Source organism: Pleurodeles waltl, chromosome 5 (genome assembly GCF_031143425.1).
Source record: "Pleurodeles waltl isolate 20211129_DDA chromosome 5, aPleWal1.hap1.20221129, whole genome shotgun sequence".
Classification (NCBI taxonomy): domain Eukaryota; kingdom Metazoa; phylum Chordata; class Amphibia; order Caudata; family Salamandridae; genus Pleurodeles; species Pleurodeles waltl.
In genome coordinates, this window is record NC_090444.1 from 1323857266 (window position 1) to 1323877581 (window position 20316).

The 20316-nt window shown below is 49.1% G+C and overlaps 1 protein-coding gene across 9 annotated transcripts in view; it reads left to right on the forward strand.

Annotated features, from left to right (window-relative positions):
• The window catches only part of SYNCRIP (synaptotagmin binding cytoplasmic RNA interacting protein), a 392640-nt gene that overhangs the window by 171457 nt on the left and 200867 nt on the right, over window positions 1-20316 (forward strand). For all 9 annotated transcript variants that reach the window (XM_069235574.1, XM_069235575.1, XM_069235576.1 and 6 more), the window contains exon 8: window positions 17752-17957. In XM_069235574.1, the coding sequence (XP_069091675.1) occupies window positions 17752-17957 (206 nt within the window). The remainder of the gene's footprint in view (window positions 1-17751; window positions 17958-20316) is intronic.

The following is a 20316-nucleotide window of genomic DNA, read 5'->3' on the forward strand; positions in this document are numbered from 1 at the left end:
GGGTGAAAAAGTGGTGTTGGAGCCTGGAAAAAGGGCCCAACCCTCCAAGAGAAAGTGAAAGAAGACTGGGGAACCAGCTTCCACACAACAAGAGAAAGAGAACCTCTCTTCCCAGGAAGAAGTTCTGCCCTCTGAAGGAACAGAGCCCCTGGAGTTAGAACCTTATCAGGTTGAGCTCCTAGGCCCAGGGGGACCCTCAAGGGAGCAGTTGTGTAAGGGGAAATAAACCTGTCCCTCTCTTGAAGGCCTTAGGCAGCAAGCTGCTGAAGAGTCCAAAGGAAAAATAACAGGAACACATAGTCTATTGGGAAGATGGACTCCTCTACACTGAGGCAAGAGATCCCAAACCTGGTGCCACTAGGAGTTCATTCTAACCTTAGCTCATGATATTCCTCTTGCTGGGCATTTGGGACAGACCAAGACGTGGGAGAGATTAGTCAACCACTTCTATTGGCCCAACATGTCCCAGAAGGTCAAGGAGTTTTGGGTCTCCTGTGCCACCTGTCAAGCCAGTGGTAAGACAGGTGGACACCCAAAGGCCCCCCTCATTCTACTTGTGGGGGTCCCCTTTGAAAGAGTGGGTGTGGACATAGTGGGTCCACTTGAATCTCCCACAGCCTCAGGGAACAAATACATATTAATAGTAGTGGGTCATACTACTAGATACCCTGAAGCAATTCCCCTTAGGTCGACTACTGCCCCTGCAGTAGCCAAAGCACTCATTGGTATTTTTACCAGAGTGGAATTTCCTAAGGAGGTGGTGTCTGACAGAGGTGCTATGTCAGCATACCTGAAGCATATGTGGAATGAGTGTGGGATGACTTACAAATTAACCACACCATACCATCCACAAACCAATGGTCTTGTAGAAATATTTAACAAGACATTGAAAGGCATGATCATGGGGCTCCCTGAAAAACTCAAAAGGAGATGGGATGCCCTCTTGCCATGTCTGCTTTTCGCCTACAGAGGTGCCTCAGAAGGGAGTAGGGTTTTCCCCCTTTGAACTTCTGTTTGGCCATCCTGTAAGGGGACCACTAGCTCTTGTAAAAGAAGGCTGGGAGAGACCTCTCCATGAGCCTAAACAAGATATAGTAGACTATGTACTAGGCCTACGTTCAAGGATGGCAGAGTATATGGAAAAGGCAAGTAAAATCCTTGAGGCCAGCCAACAACTCCAGAAGATGTGGTATGACCAAAAGGCTGCTATGGTTGAGTTTCAGCCAGGTCAGAAAGTCTGGATTCTGGAGCCTGTGGCTCCCAGGGCACTTCTGGACAGATGGAGTGGCCCTTACCCAGTGCTAGAGAGGAAGAGTCAGGTCACCTACCTGGTAGACCTGGGCACTAGCAGGACCCCCAAAATGGTGATCCATGTGAACCGCCTCAAACTCTTCCATGACAGGGCAGATGTGAATCTGTTGATGGTAACATATGAGGACCAGGAAGGTGAGAGTGAACCTCTCCCTCATCTCCTCTCCACAGACCCTAAATATGGTTCAGTAGATGGAGTGATCTATTCAGACACCCTCTCTGGTCAAAAGCAATCTGACTGTAGGAAGGTCCTGCAACAGTTTGCTTAGCTCTTTTCCCTAACCCCTGGTCAGACACACCTGTGTACCCATGATGTGGACACAGAAGACAGCAAGCCTGTCAAAAACAACATTTTCAGAGAGTCTGACCAAGTTAAGAAAAGCATCAAAGTGGATATCCACAAGATGCTGGAATTGAGAGTCATTGAGCACTCTGACAGCCCCTGGGCTAGCCCAGTGGTCTTAGTCCCCAAACCTCACACCAAAGATGGAGAGAGATGAGGTTCTGTGTGGACTACAGAGGACTTAATTCTGTCACCAAGGCAGATGCCCATCCCATTCCAAGGGCAGATTAATTGATTGATAAGATAGGTGCTGCCAGATACTTAAGTACCTTTGACTTGACAGCAGGGTACTGGCAAATCAAAATGGCACCAGGAGCAAAAGAAAAGATCGCATTCTCCACACCCGATGGGCATTATCAGTTTACTGTTATGCCCTTTGGTTTAAAGAATGCCCCTGCCACCTTCCAAAGGTTGGTGAATCAAGTCCTTGCTGGCTTGGAGTCCTTTAGTGCAGCTTATCTTGACGATATTGCTGTCCTTAGCTCCAGCTGGCAGGATCACCTGGTCCACCTGAAGAAGGTTTTGAAGGCCTTGCAATCAGCAGGCCTCTCTATCAAGGCATCCAAATGTCAGATAGGGCAGGAAACTGTTGTTTACTTGGGACACCTTGTAGGTGGAGGCCAAGTTCAGCCACTCCAGCCCAAGATCCAGACTATTCTGGACTGGGCAGCTCCAAAAACCCAGACTCAAGTCAGGGCATTCCTTGGCTTGACTGGGTACTACAGGAGGTTTGTGAAGGGATATGGATCTATAGTGACTCTCTTGGGAAAGGTTAGTCTCATCATCTTTCATTGGGGCGGGGGGAGGTGGGGTTGTGTAAGGAAATGCCTCCTTGGCATGGTTACTGTAGGAAGTTGGCTCTGTATGTGCTATTTCAAAGTAAGGAATAGCATGCACAGAGTCCAAGGGTTCCCCTTAGAGGTAAGATAGTGGCAAAAAGAGATAATACTAATGCTCTATTTTGTGGTAGTGTGGTCGAGCAGTAGGCTTATCAAAGGAGTAGTGTTAAGCATTTGTTGTACATACACATAGACAATAAATGAGGTACACACACTCCGAGACAAATCCAGCCAATATGTTTTGTTATAGAAAAATATCTTTTCTTAGTTTATTTTAAGAACCACAGGTTCAAATTTTACATGTAATAGCTCATTTGAAAGGTATTGCAGGTAAGTACTCTAGGAACTTTGAATCATTACTTTAGTATGTATACTTTTTACATAAAACACAATAAGCTGTTTTAAAAGTGGACACTTAGTGCAATTTTCACAGTTCCTGGGGGAGGTAAGTTATTGTTAGTTTCAACAGGTAAGTAAGGCACTTACAGGTTTCAGTTTTTGGTCCAAGGTAGCCCACCGTTGGGGGTTCAGAGCAACCTCAAAGTTATCACACCAGCAGCTCAGGGCCGGTCAGGTGCAAAGGTCAAAGAGGTGCCCAAAACACATAGTCTTCAATGGAGAGAAAGGGGTGCCCCGGTTCCAGTCTGCCAGCAGGTAAGTACCCACGTCTTCGGAGGGCAGACCAGGGGGGTTTTGTAGGGCACCGGGGGGGGACACGAAGTAGCACAGAAAGTACACCCTCAGCAGCGCGGGGGCGGCCGGGTGCAGTGTGCAAACACGCGTCGGGTTTTCAATGGAAGTCAATGAGAGATCAAGGGATCTCTTCAGCGTCGCAGGCAGGCAAGGGGGGGCTCCTCGGGGTAGCCACCACCTGGGCAAGGGAGAGGGCCTCCTGGGGGTCACTCCTGCACAGAAGTTCAGTTTCTTTAGGGGCTGGGGGCTGCGGGTGCAGGGTCTTTTCCAGCCGTCGGGAAATGGAGTTCAGACAGTCGCGGTCAGGGGGAGCCTGGGGATTCCCTCTGCAGGCGTCGCTGTGGGGGTTCATGGGGGACAACTTTGGTTACTCACAGTCGTAGAGTCGCCGGAGGGTCCTCCCTGAGTTGGTTGTTCTCCACCAGTCGAGTCGGGGTCGCCGGGTGCAGTGTTGCAAGTCTCACGCTTCTTGCGGGGAGTTGCAGGGGTCTTTAAATCTGCTCCTTGTAAACAAAGTTGCAGTTCTTTTGGAGCAGTGCCGCTGTCCTCGGGAGTTTCTTGGAAGTAGGGCAGTCCTCTGAGGATTCAGAGGTCGCTGGTCCTGGAGAAAGCGTCGCTGGAGCAGGGTTCTTTAGAAGGCAGGAGACAGGCCGGTAGGACTGGGGCCAAAGCAGTTGGTGTCTTTCTTCTTCTGCAGGGGTTTTCAGCTCAGCAGTCTTCTTCTTCGGTAAGTTGCAGGAATCTAAAATCTTAGGTTCAGGGAAGCCCTTAAATACTAAATTTAAGGTCGTGTTTAGGTCTGGGGGGTTAGTAGCCAATGGCTATTAGCCCTGAGGGTGGGTACAACCTCTTTGTGCCCCCTCCCAAGGGGAGGGGGTCACATCCCTAATCCTATTGGGGAATCCTCCATCTGCAAGATGGAGGATTTCTAAAAGTTGGAGTCACTTCAGCTCAGGACACCTTAGGGGCTGTCCTGACTGGCCAGTGACTCCTCCTTGTTTTTCTCATTATTTTCTCCGGCCTTGCCGCCAAAAGTGGGGGCCGGGCCGGAGGGGGCGGGCAACTCCACTAGCTGGAGTGTCCTGCGGTGCTGGCACAAAGGGGTGAGCCTTTGAGGCTCACCGCCAGGTGTGACAGCTCCTGCCTGGGGGAGGTGTTAGCATCTCCACCCAGTGCAGGCTTTGTTACTGGCCTCAGAGTGACAAAGGCACTCTCCCCATGGGGCCAGCAACATGTCTCTAGTGTGGCAGGCTGCTGGAACCAGTCAGCCTACACTGAACAATTGGGTAAAATACAGGGGGCATCTCTAAGATGCTCTCTGTGTGCATTTTTTAATAAATCCAACACTGGCATCAGTGTGGGTTTATTATTCTGAGAAGTTTGATACTAAACTTCCCAGTATTCAGTGTAGCCATTATGGAGCTGTGGAGTTCGTTTTTGACAGACTCCCAGCCCATATACTCTTATGGCTACCCTGCACTTACAATGTCTAAGGTTTTGCTTAGACACTGTAGGGGCATAGTGCTCAAGCACATATGCCCTCACCTGTGGTATAGTGCACCCTGCCTTAGGGCTGTAAGGCCTACTAGAGGGGTGACTTACCTATGCCACAGGCAGTGGGAGGTTGACATGGCACCCTGAGGGGAGTGCCATGTCGACTTAGTCATTTTCTCCCCACCAGCACACACAAGCTGGCAAGCAGTGTGTCTGTGCTGAGTGAGGGGTCCCTAGGGTGGCATAAGACATGCTGCAGCCCTTAGAGACCTTCCCTGGCATCAGGGCCCTTGGTACCAGGGGTACCAGTTACAAGGGACTTACCTAAGTGCCAGGGTTGTGCCAATTGTGGAAACAATGGTACATTTTAGGTGAAAGAACACTGGTGCTGGGGCCTGGTTAGCAGGGTCCCAGCACACTTCTCAGTCAAGTCAGTATCAGTATCAGGCAAAAAGTGGGGGGTAACTGCAACAGGGAGCCATTTCTTTACAGTTACCCCCTGACCTTTTTGCCTTTGCTGATGCCAAGTTATGATTTGAAAGTGTGCTGATGCCAGCTAACCAGGCCCCAGCACCAGTGTTCTTTCCTGTAGGAAGTTGGCTCTGTATGCACTAGTTCAAAGTAAGGAATAGTATGCACAGAGTCCAAGGGTTCCCCTTAGAGGTCGATAGTGGCAAAAAGAGATAATTCTAATGCTCTATTTTGTGGTAGTGTGGTCGAGCAGTAGGCTTATCAGAGGGTAGTATTAAGCATTTGTTGTACACACACAGGCAATAAATGAGGAACACACACTCAAAGACAATTCCAGGCCAATAGGTTTTTATATAGAAAAATATATTTTTCTAGTTTATTTTAAGAACCACAGGTTCAAGATTTACAAACAATACTTTAAATGAAAGGTATTTCACTTAGCAACTTTAGGAACTTTGAATTAGCAAAATAGCATATACAGTTTTCACACAAATGGCAATAAGCTATTTTAAAACTGGACACAGTGCAATTTTCAACAGTTCCTGGGGGAGGTAAGTGTTTGTTATTTTTGCAGGTAAGTAAACCACCTACAGGGTTAAACGTTGGGTCCAAGGTAGCCCACCGTTGGGGTTTCAGGGCAACCCCAAAGTTACCACACCAGCAGCTCAGGGCCGTTCAGGCGCAGAGGTCAAGGTGGTGCCCAAAACGCATAGGCTTCAATGGAGAAGGGGGTGCCCCGGTTCCAGTCTGCCAGCAGTTAAGTACCCGCGTGTAAGGAAATGCCTCCTTGGCATGGTTGCCCCCTGACTTTTTGCCTTTGCTGATGCTATGTTTACAATTGAAAGTGTGCTGAGGCCTGCTAACCAGGCCCCAGCACCAGTGTTCTTTCCCTAACCTGTACTTTTGTATCCACAATTGGCAGACCCTGGCATCCTCATTTATTGTCTGTGTATGTACAACAAATGCTTAACACTACTCCTTGGATAAGCCTACTGCTCGACCACACTACCACAAAATAGAGCATTAGTATTATCTCTTTTTGCCACTATCTTACCTCTAAGGGGAACCCTTGGACTCTGTGCATGCTATTCCTTACTTTGAAATAGTGCATACAGAGCCAACTTCCTACATTGGTGGATCAGCGGTGGGGTACAAGACTTTGCATTTGCTGGACTACTCAGCCAATACCTGATCACACGACAAATTCCAAAATTGTCATTACAAATTCATTTTTGAAATTTTTCTAAATTCTTAAAAGTCCTGCTAGGGCCTTGTGTGTTAAGTCCCTGTTTAGCATTGTCTTTTAGAGTTTAAAAAGTTTGTTAAAAGTTTGAATTAGACTCTAGAAACAGTTTTAGATTCTTAAAAAAGTATTCCAACTCTTAGCAGAATAATGTCTGATACAGAGATGCAGGTGGTGGAACTCGACACCACACCTTACCTCCATCTTAAGATGAGGGAGCTAAGGTCTCTCTGTAATATAAAGAAAATAACCATTGGCTCCAGACCTACCAAAATTCAGCTCCAGGAGCTGTTGGCAGAGTTTGAAAAAGCCAACCCCTCTGATGATGACATCACAGAGGAAGAAATTAGTGACTTGGAGGCCAATGTCCCTCCTCCAGTCCTAAATAGGGAGAACAGGACCCCTCAAGTCCTGTCTCCAACTGTGTTAGTCAGAAATAGTGAGTCCCTCACAGGAGGGTCCCACATTTCTGAAATCACTGAGGATGCTCTCAGTGAAGATGACCTCCTGTTAGCCAGGATGGCCAAAAGATTGGCTTTAGAGAGACAGCTCCTAGCCATAGAAAGGGAAAGACAAGAGATGGGCCTAGGACCCATCAATGGTGGCAGCAATATAAATAGGGTCAGAGATTCGCCTGACATGTTAAAAATCCCCAAAGGGATTGTGACAAAATTTGAAGATGGTGATGACATCACCAAGTGGTTCACAGCTTTTGAGAGGGCTTGTGTAACCAGAAAAGTGAACAGATCTCACTGGGGTGCTCTCCTTTGGGAAATGTTCACTGGAAAGTGTAGGGATAGACTCCTCACACTCTCTGGAAAAGATGCAGAATCTTATGACCTCATGAAGGGTACCCTGATTGAGGGCTTTGGATTCTCCACTGAGGAGTACAGGATTAGGTTCAGGGGGGCTCAAAAATCCTCGAGCCAGACCTGGGTTGACTTTGTTGACTACTCAGTGAAAACACTAGATGGTTGGATTCAAGGCAGTGGTGTAAGTAATTATGATGGGCTGTACAATTTATTTGTGAAAGAACACCTGTTAAGTAATTGTTTCAATGATAAACTGCATCAGCATCTGGTAGACCTAGGACCAATTTCTCCCCAAGAATTGGGAAAGAAGGCGGACCATTGGGTCAAGACAAGGGTGTCCAAGACTTCAACAGGGGGTGACCAAAAGAAAGGGGTCACAAAGACTCCCCAGGGGAAGGGTGATGAGACAACCAAAACTAAAAATAGTAAAGAGTCTTCTACAGGCCCCCAAAAACCTGCACAGGAGGGTGGGCCCAGAGCCTCTTCACAAAACAATGGGTACAAGGGTAAAAACTTTGATCCCAAAAAGGCCTGGTGTCATAGCTGTAAACAGCATGGACACCAAACTGGAGACAATGCCTGTCCCAAGAAAGGTTCCACTCCAAACTCCCATCCAGGTAACACTGGTATGGCTAGTCTCCAAGTGGGATCAACAGTGTGTGTGCCCAGAGCAAATCAGGGTCCACACTGAAGCTATTCTAGTTTCTGAGGGTGGGGTGGATTTAGCCACACTAGCTGTCTGGCCGCCTAACATGCAAAAATACAGACAGCAACTCTTAATTAATGGGACTAGAATAGAGGGCCTGAGGGATACAGGTGCCAGTGTCACCATGGTGACAGAGAAACTGGTTTCCCCTGGCCAATACCTGACTGGAAAAACTTACACAGTCACCAACGCTGACAATCAGAGAAAAGTACATCCCATGGCAATGGTTACTTTAGAATGGGGAGGGGTCAATGGCCTGAAACAGGTGGTGGTCTCCTCAAATATCCCAGTGGACTGTCTGCTTGGAAATGACCTGGAGTCCTCAGCATGGGCTGAGGTAGAACTAAAAACCCATGCAGCAATGCTGGGTATCCCTGAACTGGTGTGTGTGAAAACAAGAGCACAGTGCAAGGCACAGGGTGAACAAGTAGAGCTGGAGTCTGGAAGAATGGCCCAGCCTACCAAGAGAACAGGAAAGTCAGTTGGGAAACCAACTACAACACAGCAAAAGAAAGGGAACCTCTCTTCTCAGGAAGAAGTTCTGCCCTCTGAGGGAACTGAGCCTTTGGAGCTTGAACCTTATCAGGTTGAGTTCTTAGGCCCAGGGGGACCCTCAAGGGAGGAGCTGTGTAAGGGACAAGAAACCTGTCCCTCTCTTGAAGGCCTTAGGCAGCAAGCTGCTGAAGAGTCCAAAGGCAAGAAAAATGGAACGCATAGGGTCTATTGGGAAGATGGACTCCTGTACACTGAGGCCAGAGACCCCAAACCTGGTGCCACTAGGAGAGTGGTAGTGCCTCAGCTGTTCAGGAAGTTCATCCTAACATTGGCCCATGACATTCCCCTTGCTGGACATTTGGGACAAACCAAGACGTGGGAGAGGTTAGTCAACCACTTCTACTGGCCCAATATGTCCAACATGGTTAAGGAGTTTTGCCTCTCCTGCCCCACCTGTCAAGCCAGTGGTAAGACAGGTGGACATCCAAAGGCCCCCCTCATTCCACTTCCAGTGGTGGGGGTCCCCTTTGAAAGAGTGGGTGTGGACATAGTTGGTCCACTGGAACCTCCCACAGCCTCAGGAAATATGTATATCCTGGTAGTAGTGGATCATGCTACCAGGTATCCTGAAGCTATTCCCCTTAGGTCGACTACTGCCCCTGCAGTAGCCAAGGCCCTCATTGGTATCTTTACCAGAGTGGGTTTCCCTAAGGAGGTGGTGTCTGACAGAGGTACCAACTTCATGTCAGCATACCTAAAGCACATGTGGAATGAGTGTGGAGTGACTTATAAATTCACTACACCATACCATCCACAAACTAATGGCTTGGTTGAGAGATTCAACAAGACATTAAAAGGCATGATCATGGGGCTCCCAGAAAAACTCAAAAGGAGATGGGATGTCCTCTTGCCATGTCTGCTTTTCGCTTACAGAGAGGTGCCACAGAAGGGAGTAGGATTCTCACCCTTTGAACTTCTGTTTGGTCATCCTGTAAGGGGACCACTTGCCCTTGTTAAAGAAGGCTGGGAGAGACCTCTCCATGAGCCTAAACAGGACATAGTGGACTATGTACTTGGCCTTCGCTCTAGAATGGCAGAGTACATGGAAAAGGCAACCAAAAACCTTGAGGCCAGCCAACAGCTCCAGAAGTTTTGGTATGACCAAAAGGCTGCACTGGTTGAGTTCCAACCAGGGCAGAAAGTCTGGGTTCTGGAGCCTGTGGCTCCCAGGGCACTCCAGGACAAATGGAGTGGCCCTTACCCAGTGCTAGAAAGGAAGAGTCAGGTCACCTACCTGGTGGACCTGGGCACAAGCAGGAGCCCCAAGAGGGTGATCCATGTGAACCGCCTTAAGCTCTTCCATGACAGGGCTGATGTGAATCTGTTGATGGTAACAGATGAGGATCAGGAGGCGGAGAGTGAACCTCTCCCTGATCTTCTGTCATCAGACCCAAAAGATGGCACAGTAGATGGAGTGATCTACTCAGACACCCTCTCTGGCCAACAGCAAGCTGATTGTAGGAGAGTCCTACAACAGTTTCCTGAACTCTTCTCCTTAACCCCAGGTCAGACACACCTGTGTACCCATGATGTGGACACAGGAGACAGCATGCCTGTCAAGAACAAAATCTTTAGACAATCTGACCATGTTAAGGAAAGCATCAAGGTGGAAGTCCACAAGATGCTGGAATTGGGAGTAATTGAGCGCTCTGACAGCCCCTGGGCTAGCCCAGTGGTCTTAGTCCCCAAACCTCACACCAAAGATGGAAAGAAAGAGATGAGGTTTTGTGTGGACTACAGAGGGCTCAATTCTGTCACCAAGACAGATGCTCATCCAATTCCAAGAGCTGATGAGCTCATAGACAAATTAGGTGCTGCCAAATTCTTAAGTACCTTTGACTTGACAGCAGGGTACTGGCAAATAAAAATGGCACCTGGAGCAAAAGAGAAAACAGCATTCTCCACACCTGATGGGCATTATCAGTTTACTGTTATGCCCTTTGGTTTAAAGAATGCCCCTGCCACCTTCCAAAGGTTGGTGAATCAAGTCCTTGCTGGCTTGGAGTCCTTTAGCACAGCTTATCTTGATGATATTGCTGTCTTTAGCTCCACCTGGCAGGATCACCTGGTCCACCTGAAGAAGGTTTTGAAGGCTCTGCAATCTGCAGGCCTCTCTATCAAGGCATCCAAATGCCAGATAGGGCAGGGAACTGTGGTTTACTTGGGCCACCTTGTAGGTGGAGGCCAAGTTCAGCCACTCCAACCCAAGATCCAGACTATTCTGGACTGGGTAGCTCCAAAAACCCAGACTCAAGTCAGGGCATTCCTTGGCTTGACTGGGTATTACAGGAGGTTTGTGAAGGGATATGGATCCATTGTGACAGCCCTCACTGAACTCACCTCCAAGAAAATGCCTTAAGAAAGTGAACTGGACTGTGGAATGCCAATAGGCCTTTGACACCCTGAAACAAGCAATGTGCTCAGCACCAGTTCTAAAAGCTCCAGATTATTCTAAGCAGTTCATTGTGCAGACTGATGCCTCTGAACATGGGATAGGGGCAGTTTTGTCCCAAACAAATGATGATGGCCTTGACCAGCCTGTTGCTTTCATTAGCAGGAGGTTACTCCCCAGGGAGCAGCGTTGGAGTGCCATTGAGAGGGAGGCCTTTGCTGTGGTTTGGTCCCTGAAGAAGCTGAGACCATACCTCTTTGGGACTCACTTCCTAGTTCAAACTGACCACAGACCTCTCAAATGGCTGATGCAAATGAAAGGTGAAAATCCTAAACTGTTGAGGTGGTCCATCTCCCTACAGGGAATGGACTTTATAGTGGAACACAGACCTGGGACTGCCCATGCCAATGCAGATGGCCTTTCCAGGTTCTTCCACTTAGAAAATGAAGACTCTCTTGGGAAAGGTTAGTCTCATCCTCTTTCGTTTGGGGGGGGGTTGTGTAAGGAAATGCCTCCTTGGCATGGTTGCCCCCTGACTTTTTGCCTTTGCTGATGCTATGTTTACAATTGAAAGTGTGCTGAGGCCTGCTAACCAGGCCCCAGCACCAGTGTTCTTTCACCTAAAATGTACCATTGTTTCCACAATTGGCACACCCTGGCATCCAGATAAGTCCCTTGTAACTGGTACCTCTGGTACCAAGGGCCCTGATGCCAAGGAAGGTCTCTAAGGGCTGCAGCATGTCTTATGCCACCCTGGAGACCTCTCACTCAGCACAGACACACTGCATGCCAGCTTGTGTGTGCTAGTGAGAACAAAACGAGTAAGTCGACATGGCACTCCCCTCAGGGTGCCATGCCAGCCTCTCACTGCCTATGCAAGTATAGGTCAGTCACCCCTCTAGCAGGCCTTACAGCCCTAAGGCAGGGTGCACTATACCATAGGTGAGGGTACCAGTGCATGAGCATGGTACCCCTACAGTGTCTAAACAAAACCTTAGACATTGTAAGTGCAGGGTAGCCATAAGAGTATATGGTCTGGGAGTTTGTCAAACACGAACTCCACAGCACCATAATGGCTACACTGAAAACTGGGAAGTTTGGTATCAAACTTCTCAGCACAATAAATGCACACTGATGCCAGTGTACATTTTATTGTAAAATACACCCCAGAGGGCACCTTAGAGGTGCCCCCTGAAACTTAACCGACTATCTGTGTAGGCTGACTAGTTTTAGCAGCCTGCCACAAACCGAGACATGTTGCTGGCCCCATGGGGAGAGTGCCTTTGTCACTCTGAGGCCAGTAACAAAGCCTGCACTGGGTGGAGATGCTAACACCTCCCCCAGGCAGGAATTGTCACACCTGGCGGTGAGCCTCAAAGGCTCACCTCCTTTGTGCCAACCCAGCAGGACACTCCAGCTAGTGGAGTTGCCCGCCCCCTCCGGCCAGGCCCCACTTTTGGCGGCAAGGCCGGAGAAAATAATGAGAAAAACAAGGAGGAGTCACTGGCCAGTCAGGACAGCCCCTAAGGTGTCCTGAGCTGAAGTGACTCTAACTTTTAGAAATCCTCCATCTTGCAGATGGAGGATTCCCCCAATAGGGTTAGGATTGTGACCCCCTCCCCTTGGGAGGAGGCACAAAGAGGGTGTACCCACCCTCAGGGCTAGTAGCCATTGGCTACTAACCCCCCAGACCTAAACACGCCCTTAAATTTAGTATTTAAGGGCTACCCTGAACCCTAGAAAATTAGATTCCTGCAACTACAAGAAGAAGGACTGCCTAGCTGAAAACCCCTGCAGCGGAAGACCAGAAGACGACAACTGCCTTGGCTCCAGAAACTCACCGGCCTGTCTCCTACCTTCCAAAGATCCTGCTCCAGCGACGCCTTCCAAAGGGACCAGCGACCTCGACATCCTCTGAGGACTGCCCCTGCTTCGAAAAGACAAACTCCCGAGGACAGCGGACCTGCTCCAAGAAAAGCTGCAACTTTGTTTCCAGCAGCTTTAAAGAACCCTGCAAGCTCCCCGCAAGAAGCGTGAGACTTGCAACACTGCACCCGGCGACCCCGACTCGGCTGGTGGAGATCCGACACCTCAGGAGGGACCCCAGGACTACTCTGATACTGTGAGTACCAAAACCTGTCCCCCCTGAGCCCCCACAGCGCCGCCTGCAGAGGGAATCCCGAGGCTTCCCCTGACCGCGACTCTTGGAATCCAAAATCCCGACACCTGGGAGAGACCCTGCACCCGCAGCCCCCAGGACCTGAAGGACCGGACTTTCACTGGAGAAGTGACCCCCAGGAGTCCCTCTCCCTTGCCCAAGTGGAGGTTTCCCCGAGGAACCCCCCCCTTGCCTACCTGCAGCGCTGAAGAGATCCCTTGATCTCCCATTGACTTCCATTACGAACCAGACGCTTGTTTCTACACTGCACCCGGCCGCCCCCGCGCCGCTGAGGGTGAAATTTCTGTGTGGGCTTGTGTCCCCCCCCGGTGCCCTACAAAACCCCCCTGGTCTGCCCTCCGAAGACGCGGGTACTTACCTGCAAGCAGACCGGAACCGGGGCACCCCCTTCTCTCCATTCTAGCCTATGTGTTTTGGGCACCACTTTGAACTCTGCACCTGACCGGCCCTGAGCTGCTGGTGTGGTGACTTTGGGGTTGCTCTGAACCCCCAACGGTGGGCTACCTTGGACCAAGAACTAAACCCTGTAAGTGTCTTACTTACCTGGTTAACCTAACAAATACTTACCTCCCCTAGGAACTGTGAAAATTGCACTGTGTCCACTTTTAAAACAGCTATTTGTGAATAACTTGAAAAGTATACATGCAATTTTGATGATTTGAAGTTCCTAAAGTACTTACCTGCAATACTTTTCGAATGAGATATTACATGTAGAATTTGAACCTGTGGTTCTTAAAATAAACTAAGAAAAGATATTTTTCTATACAAAAACCTATTGGCTGGATTTGTCTCTGAGTGTGTGTACCTCATTTATTGTCTATGTGTATGTACAACAAATGCTTAACACTACTCCTTGGATAAGCCTACTGCTCGACCACACTACCACAAAATAGAGCATTAGTATTATCTCTTTTTGCCACTATCTTACCTCTAAGGGGAACCCTTGGACTCTGTGCATGCTATTCCTTACTTTGAAATAGCACATACAGAGCCAACTTCCTACACCGCGTCTTTGGAAGGCAGACCAGGGGATTTTGTAGGGCACCGGGGGGGACACTAATCAGCACAGAAAGTACACCCTCAGTGGCACGGGTGCGGCCGGGTGCAGTGTGCAGACAGGTGTCGGGTTTGCAGTGTAGTTCAATGGGAGACCTAGGGGTCTCTTCAGCCATGCAGGCAAGGGGGCGGGTCCTCGGGGTAGCCACCACCTGGGCAATGGAGAGGGCCACCTGGGTCGCTCCTGCACTGGAGGTCGGATCCTTCAGGTCCTGGGGGCTGCGGGTGCAGTGTCCTTACCAGGCGTCGGGTTCTTAGAAGCAGGCCGTCGCGGTCCAGGGGAGCCTCTGGATTCCCTCTGCAGGCGTCGCTGTGGGGGCTCAGGGGGGGGGGGGGGTCAACTCTGGCTACTCACGGGCTCGTAGTCGCCAGGGAGTCCTCCCTGTAGTGTTGGTTCTCCACAAGTCGAGTTGCGGGGGGGGTGGCTGCGGAGTGCAAAGTCTCACGCTTCCGGCGGGGAACATGTGTTCTTTCAAAGTTGCTTCTTTGTTGCAAAGATGTTTCTTCTTTGGAACAGGGCCGCTGTCCTCGGGAGTTCTTGGTCCTTTTTAGATGCAGGGTAGTCTTCTGAGGCTTCAGAGGTTGCTGGACCCTGTTGAACTCGTCGCTGTAGCAGTTATTTTGAAGTGGGGAGACAGGCGGTAGAGATGGGGCCAAAGCAGTTGGTGTCTCCGTCTTCTCTGCAGGTTTTTCAGCTCAGCAGTCCTTCTTCGTCTTAGGTTGCAGGAATCTAGTTACCTAGGTTCTGGGAGCCCCTAAATACTCGATTTAGGGGTGTGTTTAGGTCTGGGGGGTTAGTAGCCAATGGCTACTAGCCCTGAGGGTGGCTACACCCTCTTTGGGCCTCCTCACTGAGGGGAGGGGGGCACATCCCTAATCCTATTGGGGGAATCCTCCATCTGCAAGATGGAGGATTTCTAAAAGTCAGAGTCACCTCAGCTCAGGACACCTTAGGGGCTGTCCTGACTGGCCAGTGACTCCTCCTTGTTTTTCTCATTATCTCCTCCGTCCTTGCCGCCAAAAGTGGGGCCATGGCCGGAGGGGGTGGGCAACTCCACTAGCTGGAGTGCCCTGGGGTGCTGTAACAAAGGGGGTGAGCCTTTGAGGCTCACCGCCAGGTGTTAGTGCCTGCAGGGGGAGGTGAGAAGCACCTCCACCCAGTACAGACTTAGTTACTAGCCACAGAGTGACAAAGGCACTCTCCCCATTTGGCCAGCAAGTCGTCTGGTTGTGGCAGGTTGGCAGAAACTGGTGAGCCCAACACTTGAAGTCGGGGAAGGGGGGTTGTAGAGCACTGGGGGAGGAGGGGGGGATAGCAAAAGTAGGCACACAACACCTCAGCGGCACAGGGTCGGCCAGGTGCAGTGTGCAAAGCAGGCATCAGGTTTTGTATTTGTTTCAATGGAGAGACCCGGGGGTCACTTTAGCAGTGCAGGCAGGCACGGGGGGGAGGGGGCTTCAGGCCAGCCACCACCTGGGCTAGGCAGAGGGTCGCCTGGGGGTCGCTCCTGCACTGAGGTTTGGTTCCTTCAGGTCCCGGGGGCTGCGGGTGCAGTGCTTGGTCCAGGCGTCGGGTCCCTTGTTAAAGGCAGTCACGGTCTGGAGGGGGGAGAGGGGACTCTGGATTCTCTCTGCAGGGGTCACTGTGAGGGTCCGGGGGGGTTGTCTTGGGCTACTCACGGGGTCGCAGTTGCCGGGGAGTCCTCCCTGTGGTGTTGGTTCGCTGGATCTATAGCTGGGGGCGTCGGGTGCAGTGTGTGAAGTCTCACGCTTCTGGCGGGAAGAGTGAAGTTCTTTAAAGTTGCAAGAAAGTTGCAAAGTTGTTGTTGAAATTGAGCAGAGCCCCTGCTCACGGAAGTTTCTTGGTCCTGCAGTCCTCTGAAGCCTCGGACGTCGCTGGTCCCTGTTGGATGCGTCGCTGGTTGCAGGTTTTCGAAGTTGGAGACAGGCCGGTAGGGCTGGGGCCAAAGCAGTTGTTGTCTTCCGTGTTCTCTGCAGGGCTTGTAGGTCAGCAGTCCTTCTTTTGTTCAGGTTGCAGGAATCTAATTTCCTGGGTTCTGGGGTGCCCCTAAATACTAAATTTAGGGGGGTGTTTAGGTCTGGGAAGGCAGTAGCCAATGGCTACTGTCCTGGAGGGTGGCTACACCCTCTTTGTACCTGGCATCAGTGTGCATTTATTGTGCTGAGAAGTTTGATACCAAACTTCCCAGTTTTCAGTGTAGCCATTATTGAACTGTGGAGTTCTTGTTTGACAAACTCCCAGACTATATACTCTTATGGCTACCCTGCACTTACAATGTCTAAGGTTTTGCTTAGACACTGTAGGGGCATAGTGCTCATGCACATATGCCCTCACCTTTGGTATAGTGCACCCTGCCTTAGGGCTGTAAGGCCTGCTAGATGGGTGACTTAACTATGCCACAGGCAGTGTGAGGTTGGCATGGTACTCTGAGGGGAGTGCCATGTCGACTTAGTCATTTTCTCCCCACTAGTGCACACAAGCTGTTAGGCAGTGTGTATGTGCTGAGTGAGGGGTCCCCAGGGTGGCATAATTCATGGTGCAGCCCTTAAAGACCTTCCCTGGCATCCAGGGTCCTTGGTACCAGTTACAAGGGACTTATCTGAGTGCCAGGGCTTGTGGAAGCAAAGATACAGTTTAAGGAAAGAACACTGGTGCTGGGGCCTGGTTAGCAGGGTCCCAGCATACTTTCAATCAAAACTTGGCATCAGCAAAGGCAAAAAGTCAGGGGGTAACCATGCCAAGGAGGCATTTCCTTACCAGGGCCCTGTATCCCCTGCATCAGGACCTCTCCTTAGATGTCCGTGGTAAGGAACCATTCACCTGATAACTGAACTGAAGACTGTTTGTCTTGAAAAGGTAACTGTTTCTGTGGAACTTGCTGGTCTCACTGACTGCCTCCCTACCAGAGTAGGTCGTCTAAAGTACCTCTAAGTAATTGCATTGATGCTTACCAAAGTTTTTACAGGAAAAGTTTTAAAGTGTCCAGTTCCTTGAGTTTGCCATTGCTTGTTTGTAGTTGAGTAAAATGTTTTGTTTAACTATACCTGTGTATAACCAGAACCCTCCAGTGGATATTTTTCATAAGGTGAAGAAAAATAAAAAATCGAAACTAGCTTTATAAATTGGCTTTCGATTTATTGAGTGTCTAGAATATTTCTCTAATTGTTTTGGTGCTGTTTAAATGCTTTACATTTGGCCTTTTGTTTAAGCCTGTTGGCTCAGAGCCACACCTAACGAGTTCCTAGGGTTGAGTTAAGGATCCAACAAACTAAACCTGACTTGGTCCTGAAAGGGACTGGTAGTGTATTACATGGTGAGGTAGCACAACCACGCTATATATTAACCTCCATTTCCTCGCAGTGCTTATTTGTGGCTCCACTTAATCAATTCTGGGGTGGGTTGGAGCCAACGCAGAATTGCATGGTGCCACATAGAGGGACATGCAAAAGCACTACTGAAAAAAAGTCTGTGGATCCAGTTTAGTGTCTGGGAGCATTCGAAGGTATACAATCTGCTGTTAAATAATTTACCAAAAGCCGTTACCAAAAGTCAGTAACTTGTTCTTCATACGATTTCTATCATTTATGCCAAAATGTTAATGCTGGAATGGCTTATGAATATGCTTGATTTTACAGAAGGTCTCACAGACGTCATATTGTACCATCAACCAGATGACAAGAAAAAGAACAGGGGTTTTTGCTTCCTAGAATATGAAGATCACAAAACTGCTGCTCAAGCCCGACGAAGATTAATGAGTGGCAAAGTAAAAGTCTGGGGTAACGTTGTTACTGTGGAGTGGGCTGATCCAATAGAAGATCCAGATCCAGAAGTTATGGCAAAGGTATTTAAATAATCTGAATTCTAGTCTTCTAATACATGTTTATTCTATTCTTTTTTTACACCTGTCTCTGCTTCTGGGTTGCTTCTAAAAGACATGTGCATTGCCCTGGCACAAAAGATTTGGCATTGGACGATGCACTATCATATAATATCCTAGCAGAGTATCTCCCTGGATTGGGGAGTGACTTTGCGGGCCAGTGCAGCAGGATGCATCAACAAGTCTACTAGTGGGAGCCCCACTCACAAGTCCTACTTTACTACTTTCAACAATGGGGTTTTCCCCATATAGATATATGCAAAATTCCACAGCTTCTCCTCCTAGTTTTCACACCCACACTCCATAGCCAGTGTCCTGTGGATAAACTGATTCTAAAGAAAACAATCCCTCTAAAGGGGGAATAGGGTGGGTCCTTTACACTTAAGAGGTTGTATCACAGTTACAAATAAGCAAAACACATCATGTTGAAATTTATTCTTTCTGGAACAAGATCAATGTATATTTCTAGCAGCCAACAGCTTCCTTTAGCAACACATAATAAACTTGAACAGTTTCTTTGAATTGAAAAAAGACAAATTTTCAGGTACTTTTTGTGAAAACATCTTGCACCCCCAAACCCACTGTTGACCTGTTTCTCTCGTAGGGGATTTCCATGTATAGTCATAAGCATTGAATAGTTCCGCGCGCCTGCGGGGACCCCGGAGCACTGATGTGAAGTATATTCTTAAGTGCAAACACCAGCCGTTTAAAGAAAAGGTCTGTCAAAAAACACTTAAGAATAACATTGTGCAGCCTATGTGAACAGCTACACAGGCCAAATTGTTGAAAAGAAAATCAATAGTAGTGTAAATTCATGTTCAAACACCTATTTATTCTAGAAATGTAATAACAAATACATTCTCATACTTTATTTACACCTCTGATGAGAATAAAACAATGCAGGGCAGTGTAGCCCATAGGCTGCCATTATACAGAATGTAAATAGAGCTGTGCCTTTAAGAAAAGTAAAGTCTTCCTGTTTCCCATCATGCACAGCAAAAGGCAGTTGCCTCAGTTCTTTTTTCCGGCTCCTGCTGACAGGACCCTGAAGCATTGAGCTCTACCTCACAAAAGCTTTTGTGACAGAAATTCATTGAAATATCTTCTGAATTTCATTTTCACTCGACGTTTTTACCTTTGAGTGATCATTTTCTACTGAGTTCTGTTAAATTCTGACAGAATTTTGAGGTTTTTCTAGTTAGAAATGCCTTCACTTTTTGATAAATGTCCTTCTTGTGGAAGAAAGAAGGCTAAAACAGATTCACATAGGGTCTGTATAATTTGTCTTCCATCCAGCCACAAACCGGAGTCGTGTGACATCTGTAAAACCTTCTCTAGAAGAACCCTTCGTGACAGAGAGAAGATCCGACTCCAGGCGAAAGAGGACAGGAGAAAAAGTGGCCATTCCACTACAGAGCGAGGAGAAGGTCAGACTTCTACCAGGGCTCAACCTGTTTCCTCCATGACTCCTTCCAGACCTGCTGAAAAACGACATAGATCTCCGACGACGTCGAGAGCGTCGACGTCGAAGCAGGGAACGGCGCCAACATGTTCGCCGTCGAGGAGTGCTTCGCCGGCGAGAAAACGACATCGTTCGCCGTCGACAGCTATTTCGCCGTCGAGGCGGCGAAGACACCCGACGTCGAGAGGATCTGGGTCGCCGTCGACACGGCGAACACAGTCCACGCCAAGGAGATCCGAGTCGGGCTCGCCGTCGACACGGCGAGGGAGATCGCCGTCGAGAGAGAGTGTTCGCCGTCGGAGGCGTTCACCGTCACTGCACCGACGTCGAGGTTCGTCGTCGAGAGGTTCTCAGCGGCGAGACGAGTCGACGTCTAGAGGCACTCGGCGTCACCGCAGTTCGACGTCGAGGAGTGCTTCGACGTCGAGAAGACCATCTAAGAGGCCTAGAAGGGTTTATACAACCTCAGATTCCTCGGCCTCGCTTATCCTACTTCCAGCATCACCACAGCTCTCACAAAGGCAGTCGCCTTTACCACAGACGCCGGTAACACCTACGGCTCCTCTTCCGGCGCCTCCTCCAGAACCTGTTCCGAGGACTCCAACGCGATCTGCAGGGCGTTCTGGTTATTCCTCGAGACGTACATCTACCTCAAGGCACCGTCGTCAATCACATCATGGACATTCTTCATCGTCCACACGAGACTACTCTCCAACCTTATCAGACTCACCATCCCCAAGAGTGTCTCCCATAGATGATGTCAACACATTTCAGGAGGTCTTAGTGAGAGGGGCAACCAAGCTGAATATCCCGCTAGCAGCTCCAGCCCAATCGACATCAGTAATCTTTGAGACCTTGCAT